This window comes from Arvicanthis niloticus, chromosome 6 (assembly GCF_011762505.2).
Source record: "Arvicanthis niloticus isolate mArvNil1 chromosome 6, mArvNil1.pat.X, whole genome shotgun sequence".
In the NCBI taxonomy this organism is placed as follows: domain Eukaryota; kingdom Metazoa; phylum Chordata; class Mammalia; order Rodentia; family Muridae; genus Arvicanthis; species Arvicanthis niloticus.
The window spans coordinates 12318052-12339163 of NC_047663.1; the positions used below are offsets into that span (position 1 = coordinate 12318052).

At 38.1% G+C, this 21112-nt stretch overlaps 1 protein-coding gene across 3 annotated transcripts in view; it reads left to right on the top strand.

Moving 5' to 3' along the window:
* The first annotated feature begins 1865 nt into the window (after positions 1-1865).
* Positions 1866-21112, top strand: part of LOC117710632 (ABC-type organic anion transporter ABCA8A) — a 70719-nt gene continuing 51472 nt past the window's right edge. The window contains exons 1-8 of one of the 3 annotated variants that reach the window (XM_076935545.1): positions 1866-2029; positions 7548-7649; positions 9216-9420; positions 12896-13060; positions 15261-15364; positions 16513-16739; positions 19809-19950; positions 20212-20397. In XM_076935545.1, the coding sequence (XP_076791660.1) occupies positions 7554-7649; positions 9216-9420; positions 12896-13060; positions 15261-15364; positions 16513-16739; positions 19809-19950; positions 20212-20397 (1125 nt within the window). In that variant the 5' untranslated portion in view covers positions 1866-2029; positions 7548-7553. The remainder of the gene's footprint in view (positions 2030-7547; positions 7650-9215; positions 9421-12895; positions 13061-15260; positions 15365-16512; positions 16740-19808; positions 19951-20211; positions 20398-21112) is intronic. The other 2 variants (XR_013110959.1, XM_034505670.2) reach the window with 2 other exon arrangements.

A 21112-nucleotide genomic window follows, 5' to 3' on the forward strand; every position in this document is an offset into this window, starting at 1 on the left:
GTTAAAAACCTGAAATAACTGTTTTTCATCCAGGGCTCTGATAAATTGTTAAAATAGTGTTTCGAAACCTGTGGGTCATGACCCCTTTTTCCAGGGATTGCATGTCCGATATCATTTACATTATGATTCATAACAGTGGCAACATTACAGTTAAGAAGTAGTAATAAAATAATGTTATGGTTGAAGGTCAGCACAGCATGAGGAACTGTATTAAAGGGTCACAGTAGCAGGAAGGTTAAGAACCACTGCTGACACCTTTGAGCTAGGCCAAGTTCTCTGTTAAGCCAATGGATTTACAGTCTTATCATCTTCTTACCAAAAAACAAAACAAACAAAAAATTCTCCTAGGTTTTCTTATTATAAGTTTGGGGGTTTTGCTCTCAGAACACTGAGTGATTTAAAAAAAAATACTGTTTTCAAACAAATTAGTGAATTGGTATAAAAAATGGTCACTATGAAATAGTGTAGTGTTGCAATAACAGTTTATTGTGTAGTTCTTGGATCTTTGCATGTTTACAAGACACGGCCCCAGTGGTGTGTTACACAATAATCTGTAAATCATTTATCTGAGGGTAAAAGGGAAAAAGTGAAAGAAAAAAAAAGCCCTCAACAAAATAGGGCTCAGTAAAATCTTTGACAAAGCAAATGTGGCAGCTGTCTGGAAGTGAAGTAAAGACTTCTTTCAAAGATGACGGCCGCAGTTATGCAAGAAACAGTCGTTTCTTTGAGCGTCCTGACAGGGAAGCTTAAAATCCGAACAAAACCATAGGCATGAACTCTTACTGAGTAGCAAACCCTCGCCCCAGAACTTACGAGTGTATTTCAGCCAGCAATACAGAAACCACCTCAGGATTCTGCATAGGTAACGACCCCAGAGATTTAACTGCATTTGCTTGTTTTATGAGTTAAAAATTGACGGATTGCATTATGTAATCTTGGAGTCTACATGGAATATTATCTGAAGTCACAAGTAATTTTTGTCGACTTGTATTTTTCAAAGTGCACTGATACTCAGAATCTATTTGTTTCTAGCTATGAAAATGAAATAGAATTTTCTAACTATTAGCTGGACTGTGGCTTATACTTCTCTCCTGACTAATATCTATTAAATTTGTGACTTGTTTAACTAAGGCCTTTTATGGTTGCGTGAGTTTTGGTTTTTCAGACTCCTATGCATAGCTAGATGCTGTTCTGAGCCATACTTCCCAAGAGCCATAGTGTTAGCATTTCTTCTATGCTGCCGCCCCCCCAACATGCACCATACCACACCTCCACCGACTGTATCCCTGGCTTCTATTTCTTTTTTATAAAACAAAACACATAATGCTGAGCACATTTTATTTATTTATTTATTTATTGAATATAAAACTCTTTATTGACCATTGTTCACCATTATTTACAATAAAGTAAATATACAGTTGGATGACATTCCGATACTACAGCCTGATGCTGGTGAGATCAAGAACTGACAAAGTGGACAGGATGAAAGATATTATATAGAAAAAAAAAATCAAGATATTGCTTTCTATGAATGCTATTTGAAACCTAATTAGATTATCTGCCTCAACACTGTAGGATAAGTCCAGAGCTCAAAGCCCTGAGCTCTTTCATGTTTTCTCTTTTAAGGGATGATATTTTATTTTTATTTTTTGAAATCTCCCAATTTCTTTTGGGGGAGGGCCCAGAAAAGTTACAAATTTGGATCCCCCCAGCAAACAACAGATTTTTCTGACACTATAATTAGTCAAATGAATAGGGTTGGCAATTCTCTGCTCTGGGAACTGGCTGGAAGTCAAGAAAAAAGAGATTTGTTCAAGAGTGGTCACGTGAATACAGCGCTCAGCGGGCCAAGAAAATTACAACCACAATAGTCCTCCAAAAGCAGTCAGCCTGACTGGGAATGCTCAAAACAGGCAAAAAGAATGAGGCCAATACAGACGGGACAGAGCCCAGGGAGAAATAGAACCCATTTTCTTGAGTAAACAGGGGTAAACCAAGTCTCAGGACACTCTCTTCAGACATTCCAAATGTAAGTTCACCTTTGCTTCTGTTTCATTTTTATTATGTTATTATAAGTGAGATTTCATTTACTTCAATGACAAATTTTTAAAAAATCATTATTATTTTTTTTTTATGAGGCGAGCTTTAGTGTTTCTGGGTTTATTTTCATGTGGTCTACAGGGGAAGGTGTGGGTGGTTTGAAAGGCACTGCCATATTTTCTCGTTTTAAGCGAGGATGTGGGAATGTGCCCGTAATGTGTTAGTAATCGCGAGAAGCGTAAGCAGGTCTTCTGGAAGCATTTCCTACGTGAATCTGAATGTGAATCTGCTGCCAAGCTGCAGTTATACACACATGTACATGAATTGTACAGTAATTTGCGGGCATTTCCAGTACACTTTCTCTCTAATCCTGAGAATTTTTTTTAGGATGACATTTAGAGATAAGCTTTTCTATCTCAGCCCGTCATTCTCAGACTTACAGGTTGTTGTTGTTATTTATTATTATTTTTTAAACGTAAGATACTTTCCTGCACATTTCCATTTCTTGGGTATGATATATTGAATCATATTGAGGCCTGTGCCGCTTCACTACTTCACTACGATGGTATTATTTCAAATGACACATCCTTTGCTGTCTGCAGGAGTTTGTAGTAAACAGGGCTTTTGCTGATTGGCACAGAGTCAATAACATTCACTCACTCACGCTGACGCAAAGCCTCCATTTTTATTTGTACGTGGGCTGACAAGGATCTAGGAACACGTGGAGGAAGGAAAAGCAAGCAAGAGGGATGTTGCACCGAACTTATTTATGCCGCACGGCTGATTTACAGTGAAACTGAGATTGAGAGTCTCAGTGCTGGCTACAAAGGGCTGTGGCTGCTTCCGTGGCTGGTTCAAGCTCTTCCATCTCGCTAAGAACGTTCATGTTGCCTGGGGCAATTCTTGGGGCAACTGGACACCCTGACTTAAAACATTCACTTTTTTTTTTTTTTTTTTTTTTTTTTTTTTTTTTTTTGCGAGTACTGCAGCCCTCTCTCCATTTGTCAGTCCATAGGCTTTCTGACATCTTGTCTCCATCCTTTTGTACAAAGACTTGCCTCTAAACTTTACTTTATAGCCATGTGTTGTTTTCTTTTCTGGAAATACGCTGTGAGTGGCTACAGTGCTCCTGCCCAATGGAACTGTCCCCTGGACTCTTCACCTGAATTTTTATCCTGGGAAACAGGCAGCTCTCTCTGTTTGAACCTGTCTCATGAATGGAATGATAGGATTATGCAGGGAAACTTCTATTCTCTATCTATGTGGTAATATCCCGTCACAACCTGGTGGACCAGTTTTAGGCAACATGTTGGTACAAAAGATGACTTCTACCAATTATTAGAGTATAAGAGCCAGTTGACACAGACCAGCACAGAACACCACAATGGAATCATTGGCCCTGGCAAGCTTCCCAGAAAAGTGATTTCTTGCTAGAGTAACTTGATTGTGTAATTCAGTCTAAGCAAGCCCTTCCCTTCCACAATTTAGTCTTAATGAACTTAATGAAAAAAAAACTTTTTTTTTTTATGTGTAGCTTCCAGAATGGCTGGAAAAACTGGAGTTGTGTGTGATTTTTGGTTGGGGTATGGAGATGTATTCAACTATGCTCTGAAACGTCTCTTTCTGGGGAATGTTCTACTAGAGTAAACCATCTCTATGAATCCCCACATTGTGACGGTTAATTTCATGTGTCTGCTTGGCTGAACTTGGCCTGATTAAATGCTCATTTAGATGTTACTGTGAAAGTATTTTTAAATGCAATTAACATTTAAATCAGAGGACTTTGTTTTTTTAATTAATTTTTTGAGGTGGGGTGGGGTCGTTGCAAGGGAGGCTCATGTGTATCATGATACATGTGTGGAGGTCAGAGGTAACTTGTGGGAATCAGCTTTTTCCTTCCAATGTGTGAGTCCCAAGAATCACACTGAGGTCATTAGGCTTGATAGCAAGCACTGTTAACATTGAGCCACCTTGTAGATTCACCAATATAGTATACATCAGTAAGAAAACCTTGCATCAGTGTGAGTGACCTTCACTTAACCACAAAAATCTGTAGGCCTTGCAAATATTTTGTTTGCCTAAGATATGAAATTCTCTTCAGCTTTAAAATGCAGATGCTCCAACTGGGCTTCCCTCTTTGCTGTTTCACAGCCTCTATTCAAGGCTGCGACAGTTTATAAGCCCATTGGTGCCCCACTTGCCTGCCCTATCAGTCATGAAATCAGCAGGCCACACAGTTCAGGAACCAATTCCAGAAAGTACATGGATTATTGTTCTCTGTCTCCACACATCTCTCCCTCATTAAAAAAAAAAAAAAAATCTCTAGTTTGCCAGTCGTGATCTATTTTTTGTGTTTTTCTGAAGAGCCTGGGTAAACACATTAGCCAAATTCTGATAAGTCTCCTCCCCCCGCCCCCAAGGCTTGGTGAACACATTGCTACAAGTGATAAATGCTGAGACTGATTTGCAGTTTCTGCTGGAGAGGGGCTGCTCTGCTCCTGCACTCTCCTTCTTGACTGCTCATGCACAGGGCAAAGACTTCCAGGGCTAGCCTTCATCTCTGTGACTCTATAATGACCTACTCCTCACCAAAATCATGTATTCATCCACAAATGCTATGGTATCTATGCACATCACACATACATGGACACACACACAGACAGACAGACAGACAGACACACACACACACACACACACACACACACACACCATATACTACATATACTTCCTATCCTTGGCTACTTCTCTCCTAAGGGCAGGATGACTAGACCTGCCAAATACTGCACCTACACTGTGGAGCCCTTCCATCAAAATCCTCGTGATGCCTCTCAATTCCTCTAGCTTAACTTTAGCTGGTTATCTGCCAAGGGCCAGCCCTGGCTTGGGGGAGAATCTTCTTGTCAGTTCTTCATGAGGCAGCAGAGGGAGAAGAATGTTGGGGGTGGGGGTGGGGTAAGACTTTGTCTTATGAGATTCAAGGGTAAGACTTTGTCTTACGAGATATTTAGGGTTGGTGTATAATAAAATTTTATTTATCTAAGTTACTATGCTACTGTAGTTGACCTGCCTTCTGTGATCTTCTGAGGCCAGAAACTGCAGTTTCTGGCACTTAGCACCTCATTCTAAAAACAGCAAAGGATTAAGTAAATAGCCTTTGTATTATCTCAGCAGAAATTGCTGGCCCCTAACTTACACCTGCTAGTCTGAGGTCACAGGAAGAAAAGACAATGAGAGAAGTTATTATAGACTTTATTACTAAGTGTAAAAAGTTTCCTATGAAAGTTATCTAAGGGGAAAGACAGAAAGATCCTAAGAGGGAAAGGGGAAAATTCTACTCTATCTGGGGAAAGGGAAAAATTCTATTCTATCTCTCTATTCTATCTGCCTCTCATCTCTTTGCCCTTGGTACTTATACATGATCACATTACAAAGTTCATCACAAGTTCATACCAAAAATCAAATCATAAATTGAAATAGAAGTTTACAACAGAGAATGTTCACATGCATATCCATTAGGAGTAATTAGTTAACAGGTTCACTGAAGCTTTAAAACTATAACTAAGTTATTAGTGAAGTTTTGTATAGATAAACCCAGTCAATATTTTATCTTCTGTCATAGCACCTATAATAAATCCTTAATTCCTTTTTAATGACCTTTGGTTAATTGTTTTACAACCTCTTGATATGTACTCTGAGTTGGAGAAAGTCTGGTTACTATCTAAGAGCAATTAACTGGTGATACTTGGGAGACTGACAAGAGTTCTCTTTGCAGTTTTGACTATCAGAAAGGGACCTAATAGCAGTCCCACTAGAAAAGAGCTTGATAATCATTGATAGAATTTTAGGAATTCTTATAGGATCATCATTAAGACTTAAGAAGACTTCTATTTGTCTATATAGCATCACTACAAGACAGTACATCTTCATGGATCTGCAGACATCTGCACCAAAGGGTGTGGTATTGCTTAGTGATTGTTATATTTGTTTAATAGTAATAGGAAAAGCACATTAATAGCAGGAATCTTTCCTAAAATGAGTCCCTTACAGCCTTGCTGAATAAGGGCTCACTTGTCATAGATTATGTAATAATCCAAGGCAAGCATTTCAGGATGATCATCTGCTAGTTATTAGTTTGTCCCATTATGGCTCCTGACTGTTATCAGAATTAGAAAGAGTCTTATCCTCCCAAATAAGTCTTCAGCAGAATCTCTCAAGCTATTTTTCTGGGGGAAGAATGTTTTATTTTCTCTCTGAAGACCACTACTTAAATAGAAAATCCATTAGGTAGAGTTATGCTACAAAAATGTTAAATGTTGCTCTGGAAACTTCTCAGATTCTTCATTTCTTTATTGACTGGGGACCAGGTATACAATGGATAATAGTATCCTCCTCCGATGCCTAGTATGAAATTATTGGGCATGGTGCCTATTGTAATCAGCATCTGTTATCAGAGAAGAGTATACAGAAAGTTATGACTTCTCATCAAGCTCATTCTCCATGGTGCTTGTACCCTCTATCTTGCTATGACTATGAATCTTAAAACACTGAACTTCATTGATGCCCATTCCCAGCTTCCTCGACCCAATCAAACACACTTTTACATAGTTTGCCTATCCCATTACAATGACAGCTACTTCTTTTATAATCCATTTCAGTTTGATTTTTCCCACATGATCCACAACAGGAAGTTGAAAAAATTAAGTCAAAGCTTAGGAGTTTTATACCCAGCTAAAGCCTACCTGAATCTCAGTCTCAAGGCCAATTTTACCACTGCCTCAAGTATCCTCTCAAACACAGTGTGGCTTTCCCATGACACCCTTGAAGTGAATAAATAAACTTACTCAGTTCATAAAATGTACAATAACATGACTACTTTCAGGGATTATAAAGGCAGGACAAAATATCCTTGCCACAAGAAAAAGGACTAAGAGGATTGAAGGTCCTCACTCAGTACTTTCTTGTAGACATATTCTCCCATATTTGCACAGGGCATCATTACTATTCATAACACTTTGGACTTATCATGTGACAAAAGAAACTCTTCTGATCCAAAATCCTGGTATGTTTACTACTTCAGCAATTCAGTGTTTTCACAGGTAAGGTTTTCCTTCCAGAAAAAAAGGGAAATATGGTGGTCTTCTCACATTGATTTATTATACCCATTACACTGTACAAGAGATCTTGATTTATAAGTTATATATAAAGGATATCATCTAAGCCTAGATTCATGCCCTTCCTCATGTATTTAAATGGCTATGTGTTGTACAAATTAGAATGTTCATGTATTTTTAATGCATGTCATTTAAGGAAAAACACTGTTGAAGGAGTTTGGGAACGAGAAGAGGAGATGGGTTGGAAATAGAAGAGATACCCAGTTGATAAGCTATGAATCCAAGAATCCAAGCCCATCCTCTGGAATAAAGGACAACTAGGCTCTGACATCTGCAGAAAATTTCCTCTTAAGATCTTAGTAATTTTGACTCTTCTCCTTTTTTCTCCTTAAACAGACCAAGATGGTTAAGAGAGAGATAAATCTGTGCCAACAAACGTGTGCCTTATTGTGCAAGAATCTTCTCAGAAAAAAGAGACTGAAAAGAGACACATTTTTGGTATGACTCAGGATCTGCCCTGCTTCCTGTTTCTGATGGTGCAGTATGTTTCCTGTGTGCAAGGACTGGAGACATCCCTGGGAAAGAAATCATGCCTCCACATAGAAGGAGGAGGCCACTCACTAGGGGCAGTCTAACAGAGGGGGGCACAAAAATGAGAATACAGTAAATACCTTAAAACCTTACAAAGCCATTTCAAACTGTTTTGCTCACTAAGATTAACATAATAGCAGGTCAAAGAAACAAAGCGTGTGCTTGTTAATGGACACATACTGAGGGTAGAGCTAATGGCAGTACTTTTAGTTGTCTGTCTGTCTGTCTGTCTGTCTGTATCTCTTTTGCTTTAAAAGTTATTTATTTATTTTATATATAAGTGCTCTTCCTGCCCTTATGTACAGCTACATAGCAATAGAGGGCATCAGGTCCCATTATAGATGGCTGTGAGCCAGCATGTGCTTGCCGGGCATTGAACTCAGGACCTCTGGAAGAACAGTTACTGTCCCTAACTGCTGAGCCATCTCTCCAGTCCCTGGATCTTTCTCTTTTAAAAGGCATTTGATTTCTTAAAAACATAGAGACTGTGAAATCAGCATAATTGTGAAGAAAAACTTTCCATTGAAGTATCAGATTGCGCAGCCAGGTAGCATCTGCTAACTAAGTTGTGAGATTATACTAAGTACATATTCAGTGAACTTTTAAAAGCTAAGTATTGAAAAAAAAAAAAAAGAAAGAGAAACCTGACTCCTATGGGTTGTTCTTGACCTCTGCATGTGTACAGTGGATCTTGTGCATACAAGTGCATGTGCATATGTGTATACCTGTGGCACATGTGTTAGTTACATGCACAGGTGCACATATACACACATACACAAAAACACACACATATTCACATACATTCAACATACACATTTGGTAAAGTAAAACCATTCAAAGTGATTTGTTGCTTGTAGAACACAGTGTCCTTGAGATATTCCTATCGATCCATCAAGTCAGTGTAGTATTCTGAGGTCTCCTTTTTTTCGTTGTGTTTTCTATCCTACAGTTAAAATGTGACCAAAATAGTAATTATTATTAAACTACCAACACCAAGACAACAGTAATTATTAACTTATCAGTGTCGTGGAGCTATCTCTACCCACTGATTCTTGCAGCAAACTCTAACTGAGGGGTGCTGGAGGGAGTCTGTCTCCAGCCACAGCTTACTACTGCATTTTTAAAGTTCAATTCATCTCCTCACACTAGAGCAGTCAATTTCACTTCCAAAATTCCCTAGAGGAGGCTAGGTGTAGTGGTCATAACTGTACCCTTTGGAGGCTGAGGCACAAGAATCACAACTTCAAAGTCAGCTTAGGGTAGATAGCAAGATACGTAAAAAAAAAAAAAAAAAGTCTTGAGAATGATAGGGAATGCTTAATTTTTGTAGATGGAATATTTCCAAAAATATATCCTAGGTGACAGAGAAATTTGAAAATTCATCCACAAATATCATAGCTATATGGTAGAACGGATTGTGTTTGACTTATTAGAAATTATACTTGTCTCTGTTTCTTTTATCTGGCTTTGTAGGAAATCCTGTACACAGCACTTATCCTACTTAGTTTAACTTTATTTATGGAATTGCATGAAGTTCATGATTTTTCATCACTGCCTGATGTGGACCTGGGACGCATTGATTCATTTAATGACTCCACCTTTAAGATTGCATACACACCTGTCACCCCAACAATTCAGAGGATAATGGATAAAGTCTCTTTGGTCTCTTACATGACAGGTGAGTTTTCTGCTAAACCAGAAGGAATCACTATCATTCATTTGGTTACACATATAACGGGTTATTGTATAGTTTACTTGATAACCTCTGGTGTGTGTGTGTGTGTGTGTGTGTGTGTGTGTGTGCTCCATGTACATCAGCATTCAGGTTTAGAAACCAGCAGAGGCCCAAATAGGATGTGAGATTTCCATCTGATTGCCTGAGACAGTGTCTTACTGAACTGGAAGATAATTGTGTAGGCTTGGTTAGGATGGCTGGCCAGAGAGCTCTCTGAAATCCTCTACCAATTGCTGAGCCATATCTAGGTTTTTTTTGTTTTTTTTTTTAATATGGTTCCTGGGAAATTGGAACTGGGGTCCTCATGTTTGTAGGACAAATGCTCTTAACCATTGAGCCATCTCTTCAGCAACTCACTCAATTAATTATTTAAAGAAAAATGCTTTACTTTTATTTAATGCATGGCATTTTGTCTGCATGTATGTTTGTGCATCACATGCTTGCAACACCTTTGGAGGCCATGAGAAATCATGAGACCCTCTGAGTTGAAGTTACAGATGATTGTGAGCTGCCATGAGGGTGCTGGGAACTGAACCTGGGTCCTCTGCAAGAGTAGCTGGTTCTGTAACCACTGAGATATCTCTCCAGCCCCATTTGATAAATCTTTATTATCAAAATTACCTAATTGTATAACACATCAGCATGATTTCCCTTGATCACATCTAGGCTCTAGGCCTAAGAATAATTAGCATTGCCTCTTTTAAAATTTAAAACTCAATTACCGACCCCCCCCACACACATATTTCTTTATTACATGAAAATACATTCTGAGACAGGTTATCACTGTGTAGACCAGGCTGGCCAGAATCTCATAATCCTGCATCAGCTTCCCAAACACTGGGATAACCTTGTGTCACCACATGCAGCTTCAGTGTTCCACTTAAAAGTTCTTTTTAAATGAGTTCTTTGTTTCAATTTTTGCTTTATATGTTAGATTATTTACATAGAAACAGCATTATGATAATGAAAAGAACTTGGTCACAGTTTCTCTTTTTATAATGGTAGAGCAGCAAGAGTGGTTAGTTGGAATGAGCTTTTGGGAAGGAATGATTTTGCTGCACTATTGTATAGTACTTTAAGTATTTCCTAAAGTCCCTTTCACCTTGATTACAGGATCAGGTCAATAGCATGTATGTATTTTGAGTCTTTCACTTGTAAGTGAATGCTAATGCATATGGTTTTAAGTAGAATGACAACTCATTACCCATTTATCTTGTTCTGAGTTTGTTCAGTAGAGCCTTGAGAATGAATTTTGTCAAGGTTAGCAGCACAGGTAGACACACATCAAGTATATCTTTCCTATTAGCTTCAGCTCAGGTTCTGAGCCACCCCAAGAACTCATCCAAACCATGTCAAACCAAAAGAGCAAGCAGAGTGGTTTTTGCAACTGAACTTCAGAATGTTTCCTAGAAGGAAGCAAGTTAAAGCCAACAAGTGAGAAACAACCAAGTTTTTCTTTTTCTTTTCATTTCTCTTAAATACAAATTCAAATCCTACAGTGTCCTTTAATATGAAGCAATGAAAAATATACCAAAGAATATCAGCTATGGTGATGGCCCCATGATGTTAGTTGAGTCTGAGTGTGATGGTGGTATCTCAGAAAGACCTTGTCATTAGTTGTCAGTATTCACATGGTCCATCAAAGGCATTACTATTGTAAGATAATCAACCTGTTGACTGGGCCCAGTCACTGGAAAGCTATAAAATCTTTTCTGTATTTCTTAGTCATATTCTATCCTTAGGTTTGCTCTAGCTCAGGTAACCATGACTTCTATTGGGATTCTGACCTCAGAAGCAGATTCAATATCCAAGAGTCCACCATCACCACAGTGTGTGTCTTGGCAAACCACCTGCTACGAGGAGTCTCCGTGGCCACAGTTCTCAGACTATGCTGATGTTTTCCTTTCTATCTCTGCCTCCCTGCCCATCATGGGCCACAAGGATACAAAACATTCCAAACCTGTTTCCCCCAGCACAGCATTAACCATCTTACTGATGTAGATCCTGAGTCTGAATGTATGCCCTGGGTATCATATCCCTCCATACTGAATCTGCTTCCAATTTAAGATCATACCCTGATCTGACATGCTACCCAAGACTGACATCTCTATATTTCTTCTACAATATTAAGCCTGACTCTCTGTTTCACAGATGTTCTCTGTGGAGTGAACATAATGGGTTTTTAGGGAAAATGAATCTGAGTAATATCTTCTCCTAAGGAAAAAGCTGTGTATAATTAAGCTACATATACACTTGCGATGCAGTTTTGTGTTTTAAATTTTGAACCCTTCTCTTCCTCTACAGTAGTAAATAGTCTAATTGGAATGGTGGCTCATGTTGTATCGTAGGAATTGGTTATTAGAGTATATGAAAGAAAATAACTAGTTACATATGTTCCTCTGATTTATCCACAATATTGGAAATATATTTTGGATATTTTTAGTGTGAGTGATTATCCAAGGTCATTATACGATTTGGGATTATTTCCATAGCAAATTTTATCTACTAGGGAATGGAATAAGTTTTCTGTTTGCAGCTTTGCTACGTCACCTAAGCTCCAGGAACGGGCTGTGCTACCAGCCCCCACCCAGCTCCCTTGAATCCACAGATAAATCATGCACACACAGTTGTTCAATTTCAACTTGCCTTTTGACACAATTGCTGGGTGCTTCTTATCTCCCACCTGGAAAATCATGCCCTTATTAATATTCTTAGTTCTGCATCTCCTTCCTGTCCTAAACATTAGTTGCTCAGTTACATATCTGACCACCTACCTGTAGGAGAAGCCTGGGTGGTCACAGCATTTGGAGATCTCATATGGCTGGTCAACTGTTCTCTATTAGAAGCATGGCAAACCCTCCACACTTCCCCTGCATCTGTCTGCTTCCTTCATGAACCCAGAAGTCCTGCCTATTCCTTCTGCTCCGGCAATTGGCCCATGTCTTCTTTACTGAAAGATCAAGAACCAACTGGGGACTGGGACAGCACCAGAACCATATCTTTAAGGTTCTATGATGGTGTGAAAGAGGAATGGATTCTCAAGCTCACACATTTGAAGTGTATTCCTGGTAGTGCTGTCTGAGGAGGGTTAGGAGATGTGGCCTTACTGAAAGAATTATGTTACTGTGGGTGGGCTTTGAGAGTATAAAGCCTTACTGTACTTGCAGGCCACTGTTTCTGCTTTATGCTTGCATTTGAAGATATGAATGAGCTCCTTCCTCCAGGTGCAATGGCTCTGCCCTGCCACAGCAGACTCTTCACTGTGGATCCATAGGCTAAAATCAGCTCTCTCTTTCTTAAGTTGACTTTGCTCATGGTGTGTTAATCATAGCAACAGAAAAGTACATAAAGTGGCCTCTCATAAGTATTGTTTATAGATATTTACTTATAGTGTTAATTTATTATCTTGGAATGCCAGGAAGAACAATATTGGCTTTTCCAAACGAAGAAAATATGACAGAACTCATTTCAGAACGTTACGATGACGTAGTGAGGGTCATATTCACCAATGCTTACTCCTACCATTTGAAGTTCATGAAAGGAACAAGGATCCCAATCATAAGGGAACTTCAGGACCACACAGGTAACTCTGCAGCTCCCACATTGGATGGCTTTCTATTTCTCTAATGTTATAAGAAATGCAGAGATGGGTCCTGGCTAGTTCTGTTTTTAATTGGACAACATGTGAAAAGCAGACCAAGACTCAAAAATTTCTTCTCTACCATTGGCTTTTGGGCATATCTATAACACATTTTTCTTAATTGTTAATCAATATACGAGGGTCCAGTGCACTGTGGGCAGTACTATCCCTAGGGAGGTGAGCCTAGGCTGTAAAATAAATATAGCTGAAGAAGCAATGGGGAGCAAGTCAGTAAGCAGCATTCCTTTATGTTCTCTGCTTCATGTTCCTCCCTTGGCTTCCCTTAATGATGCACTATAACCGTTAAGCTAAAATAAGTTTTTTGATTCCCAAGTTACTTTTGGTCATGGGGTTTTATCACAGCAACAGAAAGCAAACTTGAACAAGATATTAATTAATACACAACAATAAGCTTCAATAACAAAGGCAGGGTAGGTGAGTAGATAACTCAATCAAGTATTTGCTATGAAAACGGGGGAGGGAGAATAGTTTGATGCCTAGAACTTGTGGTGGTGCATGCTTGCAATCGCAGTGCTGGAGAAACAGAGAGGTGAGGTTTTGTGGATAGCCAGGCTAGCCTAATTAGTGAGTCCCAAGTCCTAGTGAAAGACTCCCATCTCACAAGACAAAGAGTGGATGGCTCCTGAGAAACAACACTCAGGGTTAACATCTGACCTTCCCCCATGTGTGCACACATGAGCACAAACATTAATACATACTTCCCACCCTCACCATAGGAAACCTAAAGTTGACTTCTAGAGGTGAATAAAATTAGACAAACGAGAAATTACAGACACATACCAGATGCGTGCACACACACACACACACACACACACACACACACACACACTCATCTTAAATAAATCCACTTGAAAGAGAAAATCACAGCAGCCAATAGTGAAGGTGATTACTAAAACCAGTGAGTCCTGTTCAGGTTTCCTGATGACATCTGAGTTTAACAGCTTTTGCCAGCAGAAAACTTGAGCTTAAATAGCAAATAAATCACATGGTCCTGTGCTTGCACTAGTTGGGGCTGTGTTATCAGGCTAGAACTTTGGAAAACACATACTCATGGCCAGATATGATAGGTTAGATCTGAGACAAGAGAATGGTTGCAAGTTCAAAGCCAGTGTGGGCTACCTACTGAGTTGCAGGCCAGCTTAGGTTACAGAATTAGACTCTCTCTTTGAAAATAAAACTAAAACATAATAAAAGCAGGAAAAGATTTTCCTTTCATCAATGGTAAGAGTGGAGGAGGAGTATTGTTTAGAAATGCAAACATCTTTTAAAAAACCCATAAAGATTAGGAAAGTGTCCTGGGATGATGGGATATTTAATAGGTAGAAAAAGACCACAGAAGAAACAGGGAATTTGTGCCTTCTAGACTTCACTTCTTAAGGAGCATGGGGCCATGTATAGACATTACTTCTGCTTGCCATCATGTTATTTTTAAGTCTACCTGTGCCTTCATGAATTAAAGATATCTTTAAGTTGATATAGCACAGAACAAATTTTCTAATTTAATGTTGGGTTTTCTTTAATAAACTGTAATTGAAATTTCAATAGAGGAATAAATTTGAGCTTTTATTTTTCAAAGTAACTTTTTTCAAATATACACCTAATTATTAATCTTATTATGAATTCCATTTGCTGCTGATTTTGTTATATCTTATCTCACTAGAAAAATACTTGACTAGAGTGGGGTCTTTGTCTAATTTTAGACTATGCTACTACCTTTGGATAATCTTCAAATTATTTTAAAACACCAGTTCAAAGATTGGGAGTATAGCTCACTGCTATGATGCTTGCCCAGGAAGTATAAGGCTCCAAGTGTCAGACCTTAATCATAACAATAACAATAATAATAATAACAAATACAAAAGGAGAAAACTGAAAAATATGAATAGATAAACAGAAGAAAATATGACTAAATACTGGCTCTTAGGAAATGTAGAAACAAGAACACCTTCTAGAGTTTTTGACTTTGCTATCTTTACTTCAATAATTATTAATAATTATATATTTTATATTTTATCAATTTCTAGGCAATAAATATGTTACGGTGCCTGAGGATACTGTAAAATTCAGTGTGTGCAATAATTAGAGTCACATCCCACACTCATATTTTTCTTTGTTCTCAAAGCTCATTGTTATTCATATGGAGATACCATTTCTTGTGATGTTTCAAGCTTCTGGACAGATGGGTTTGTGGCTCTTCAAGCTGCCATCAACGCTGCCATCATAGAAGTGAGTGCAAGTGTCTGACAAAAATTAATTCTACTCAGTTTTGTGAACATGTCAGCAGACAGCTACGTTCTTTCATTCTCTCACTATTGTTTGCTCTTTCTTGAGGGTTTATTATCCACCCACCCAGATTTCTCCAATAAAGTTTGCCAAAGTTGCTGCATTACCAGGTATAGTAGAACAACAGTGACATTGACAGAATAAGACTTCTTTTTCTCTAGGAATCAGTCCTCTTAGGAAGCCTGACATGTAATCACATAATTATTAGAACAGGAAACTTGTCATCATGGAATGATAAACAATGTTCAGTTGTCTGTAAAGGAACACACAATTCTCAGCTTAGATAGAAGAATTCCTATTAAAGAGATCCTTATCATTTGTCTTAGGGTTTTACTGTTATGAACAGACACCGTGACCAAGGCAACTCTTATAAGGACAATTAATTGGGGCTGGATTACAGGTTCAAAGGTTCAGTCCATTCTCATCAAGACAGTAATGTGGCAACATTTAGGCAGGCATGGTGCAGGAGGAGCTGAGAGTTCTACATCTTCATCTGAAGGCTGTTAGCAGAATACTGACTTCCAGGCAACTAGGATGAGGGTCTTAAAGTCCAAACCCAAAGTAACACACCTACTCCAACAAGTCCACACCTACTCCAACAAGGCCACACCTTCTAATAGCCAGCTCAGTTCCCTGGGCAGAGCGTATACAAACCATCATCACATCACTGAATGATCGGATGGCAAGTGTATCTACCTTATATAATAGAAAAAGATGTTGCAAGAGAAAGGAACAGGCAATGATAAACACAAAGTTGATAAAACTTGGAGTAATATGGGCAGACCAGGATGAGAGATTTGACTCTAGAATCTAAATAACCAAGTTACAGAATGCGTGAGAAGAAACTCAGGCTAACGTCCAATCCAGACAAGTCAGTTACATCTTCAGGGGAAACAGGATGCTTCACCTAGTCTGTAAAGGAACACACAATTCTCAGCTTAGATAGAAGAATTCCTATTAAAGAGATTCTTATCAATTGTCTTAGGGTTTTACTGCTATGAACAGACACCATGACCAAGTAACTATTATAAGGACAATTAATTGGGGCTGGCTTACAGGTTCGTGTTTTCTTCACTGGAATCTTTGTTTAGGTCACAACAAATCACTCAGTGATGGAAGAGATGATGTCACTTACTGCAAAATACATCAAGATAGATCCTTTTGTTGGGCAAGAGGGAACAACAACGGACTACTTCCTTTTGTTCTGTATCATTTGTTTCTCCCCACTTACCTACTATATCTCAGCTGGTGTTACAAGAGAAAGGAAAAAGATGAAGGGCTTGATGACAGTGATGGGCCTCCGGGATTCCGCATTCTGGTGAGTGAGTGTAGGGGCTCAGAAAAGTGAGCTTCTGGGGACAAAGCATCACTGGGAAGCGGGAATGTAGCTCAGCTGGCAGAGCACTTTCCTGGCTTGCCTAAAGACTTGAGTTTGCTCCTTAACACTCTATAAACTGGGCATGGTGGCACACACCCATAATCTCAGCCCTTGGAGGGTAGAGGAAGAATAAGCAGAAGTTCAAGGTCATCAATGTCCATGTATGGAGTTCAAGGTCAACCTCAGATACATGGCAGTGTCTCAAGTAAAGCCTCTGTCATTATTAGAACATTCTAGCATTTGCTTTTTCTGAATTACATGGGATCACCCTGGTGTAATGCTTGACAGAAAAAAAAAAACAAACAAAAAAAAAACCCTGGACTTCGTCACTCTTAAATCTGAGATGAACGATGAGTTACAGATTTGCCATTAAGTGATATTTCAGATATTGCATACCCAATATATATTTTTCAGGTTTGCAAGAATTTTAATAGTGGATAAAATGCTTGCTTTAAAGAAGTGGCTTACATCCTTCCTAATGCTGTGATCCTTCATGTTGTGGTGACCCTCTACCCATAAAATTATTTTCATTGCTACCTCATAATTTTTTTGTTACTAGTGTTATGAGTCATAATGTAAATATTTTTGGAGATGGGGTTTTACCAAATGGGTCATGACCCACAGGTTGAGAACCACTGCAGTGGCTTTTGTTGCTGTTGGAAAAAAACGAAGCAATTTGATCACTTAAATGGGATATTATGCTAAAAGCATTGTGGAAAAATCCACTGCGGAGCTGAATATATTAAATGCTATGCTCCCCAAGCAGTAGCTTTATCCGAGAGAAACAAAAGAGCAAGAAAATAAAATAAATACCTACTTATGCCTCATTTGCCCCTTGAAATTTGTATTATCACAAGATAATGGCATACATCAGTGAGCCTCTGCAGAAGTGGGGGATAATATTCAATATACCAGCCTTGCACGGTTGTTGGCATGATTAACTATGCTCATTCTTTTTAAAAACCATTTTCTTATTTTATATGTATGGGTGTTTTTTCTGCATGCATGTCTGTTCATTACATGTGTGTCTGGTGCCCACAAAGGTAGTCAGTACTCTTACCCACTGAGTCACATTTCTGGCCCCTAAGTGTATTTTTGTAAAAACTTTGAAAAGTATTTGGTGGTCAGTAGACACTAAATATTAACGTGTATTTTGGAAGTTTGGGTTTTGATCTGTGTATGAAGTAGCATAAACTTCAAGTTGAAAACCCTGGTTTCTACCTTCAATTATCATAAAGTGGCAGGGTCTTGCATGGTCATGGGATATGGAAGAATCATGCCATGGTAAAAGCATTATTTAATCCATAGGGGTTTGTGTGTGTGTGTGTTGTTGTTGTTTTTAAATCATCTTTATTTTTTGAGCAGAAAGTAGAGGTGTCTCACCCAAATCCTACAAACATGAACTTTGTATTTTCATCATAATAAATAAACTAATGAATGTAGTTATTAGTGACTGAAGAGCATATTTGAACTAGGACTCACTGTGTGTTGCACAGTGAAATGCTTGTCATCAAATGCATAACTGCCTTACAGCTACAGTCTCAGCAGCGTGGGCCACAGTTTTACTATCCCAAAACTGTTCACTGTCCATTTATTCAACCCGAGTCTCTCCCTGAACTCCTGGAAATCATTGTCCATTTTAATCTCTGTAAGATCAGTTGTTTTGAAGTTGTGATCTATATAAGGTTTTGTGAGACTGGTCAGGAAAATGGTTGGTAGTTGAGATGAAGCTATAACTTAAGATTTATATTTTTGACTTGACAACACTAATTTACATTGCATGTATAAGAATTGCATGTGTACTTAGGAGCAGGAAACATTTGTCTCAAGCTCTTACACGTTAATATCCATTCATCCGTGAGATCAGTGGAAACAAATGTGTCAGCTCTTTTTTGGTAGGATTCTCTTTTGTAAGTTGGGTCAGTAAATGATACTGTAGAGAAAGTAGGAAATGCTATAAGAATTACCTGTCTACAAAAATAAACTTGTTATTGTCACTTGTAGTTAGCACTACAATAATATATTCATACAGGATCATTTGCTGATCATTAAACTTTATGTATTAGTATGTGTGTGTTCTTGTATGTGCGCGCATGTGTGCATATGTGGTGGCCAGAAATCAACTCTAGTGTACCAGTCATCTAGTTTATTCAGAGTCTTTCTTTGGCCTGAAATTCAAGGATTATATTTCACTGACTAACTAGGAATACTTTGTCATCTACTGGCCCAGGGAACCTATCTGTCTCCCTTTCCCTAGTTCTGGGATTACCAGCATTCACTACTGCGCAGTGTTTGTTTGTTTGTTTGTTTGAGATTTTTTTGTTGGTTCTGGGAATCAAACTCCAGTCTCCATGCTTGCATGCCAAGCACTTTCTCTACAAAGTTAGCTCTCTATATCCCTTTATCAACATTTGTAAGACTTAAAAAGTTATACCTATAAGGATTTTAAGACTAAACTTGTCTGATAGTGTTAATGAAGAAAAGGAACATAAGCAAAGGAAAGCAAGCATATGTTTTGTATTAATAATATGAACCTGAAAATCATCCTATCTTTAGTAAAATATGGCTGATGTTAAAGAATATAGAACATTAAATGTCCCTATGAGAAGAAAGAGAAACTTTATTATAAGCACAATATGGAAAGAGGGAAGTATAGAATTAGACACTTTTAGTTCCTTGTGAAACCACAAAAGAAGATGTTAGACCAGAGAACCTTTGCAAGGACAAAGGAGACCCTAACTTACTTCTCAGTAATTGTAACTCAGCAAGACACAGTGCATCCATACTCAATGGAAAAGACCATCAATGTACATAAGATTTGTGTTGAATTCTTGTATTAATTCTAATTATAAGATTATTTACAACCCCAAATCGCTATATTTGGTTTATATATTCCAGAAGATCCTGTGAATTTTGGCAGGAGGGTGAGTGTATGGTTGAAAGAATGGTCACTTGAGTACTTTTTTTGGTCTAGCCATGAATACTAATAAAATTCTGTTTTTGTATTAGGCTGTCCTGGGGCTTGCTCTATGGTGTCATTGTCTTCATTGTGAGCCTTCTCTTGACATATATTGTAAAACTAGTCCAATTTGTCTTTTCAACTGGATTTATGGTGATCTTCAGTCTCTTTTTCTTCTATGGCTTATCTCTGGTGAGTTGGTGAATATAAACACTATTTGGTTTTCAGTCTGAGAAATAAAGTTGGTACCAATCAGGTGATTTCTGTATATACCTGTTTTGTATTTGCATGAGACAATCTGTAGTGAAATGGCATTTATCTATAGCTCTGTGTACTTTTAACTTTCCGTAAAATTAGTAGAAAAATTCTGCAGTTTTATACAGGAAATCATTCTTTTGTTATAAAAATTATTCTTAGATAAATGTAAACCAATCTGGTCTTCTGTTGTTGTAGATATCTTTGTCTTTCTTGATGAGTGTCTTACTAAAGAAGACTTTCCTCACTGACTTGGTGGTCTTCTTTCTCACTATTTCCTGCGGAAGTCTTGGATTTACAGCATTGTACAGATACCTTCCTGTATCCCTGGAGTGGCTTCTAAGTTTGCTCAGCCCCTTTGCCTTTATGCTTGGAATGGCCCAGGTGAGTGGGAAGCTAGTTAGCTTACTAATTATATTTCTGAAATATTTTCCTCCCCTGAACTCAGTTGTCAGAGTCATTTCTACAGGTAGACTTTTAATCACTATAGTTCAATGAAACACATTTGTGAGGTTTCAAAGATGGAGCAGTCACTTTCTCCTAGAAAATACATTCTTTTGTGTATAAGAAGATGAATAGAGTCATAATTCAGTGTATATGTATATTCAGCATATATACTGTATATATAATTTAGTATATATAGAATATATATTCAGTATATATTCAAAATAGAGTCTATAGTGTTTGTCACATCCTAAAGTTTGTTATGAATTGAATTTAACCTGATGTGTCCCAATTAACCATCTTATTTAATTTTAAGAGGATAATGTGATTTAATTCTGAAGCAGTAACTTGAAGCAAAATAAGATGAAAATGAATATTTTGGATGCTCAACCATCGACTAGGAAATCCCTTTTGATCCTCAAGTATTTTTTCTTCTCCCATTCTACTTAGCTTTTAAACTGATCAGATAGACTCTCTCATGTATGGAATAAGTCCATTTATTTAGTCTCCAATATAATGTGATGATTATGGATGTCAAGGTTTTATATTAAAAATCTATTGGTGTGTGTGTGTGCTCATGCGTGCATATGCACACACACGCATACACATGCTTCCCTGTGTGCAGGCACCTACAGAAGCCAAAAGAGGGTATCAG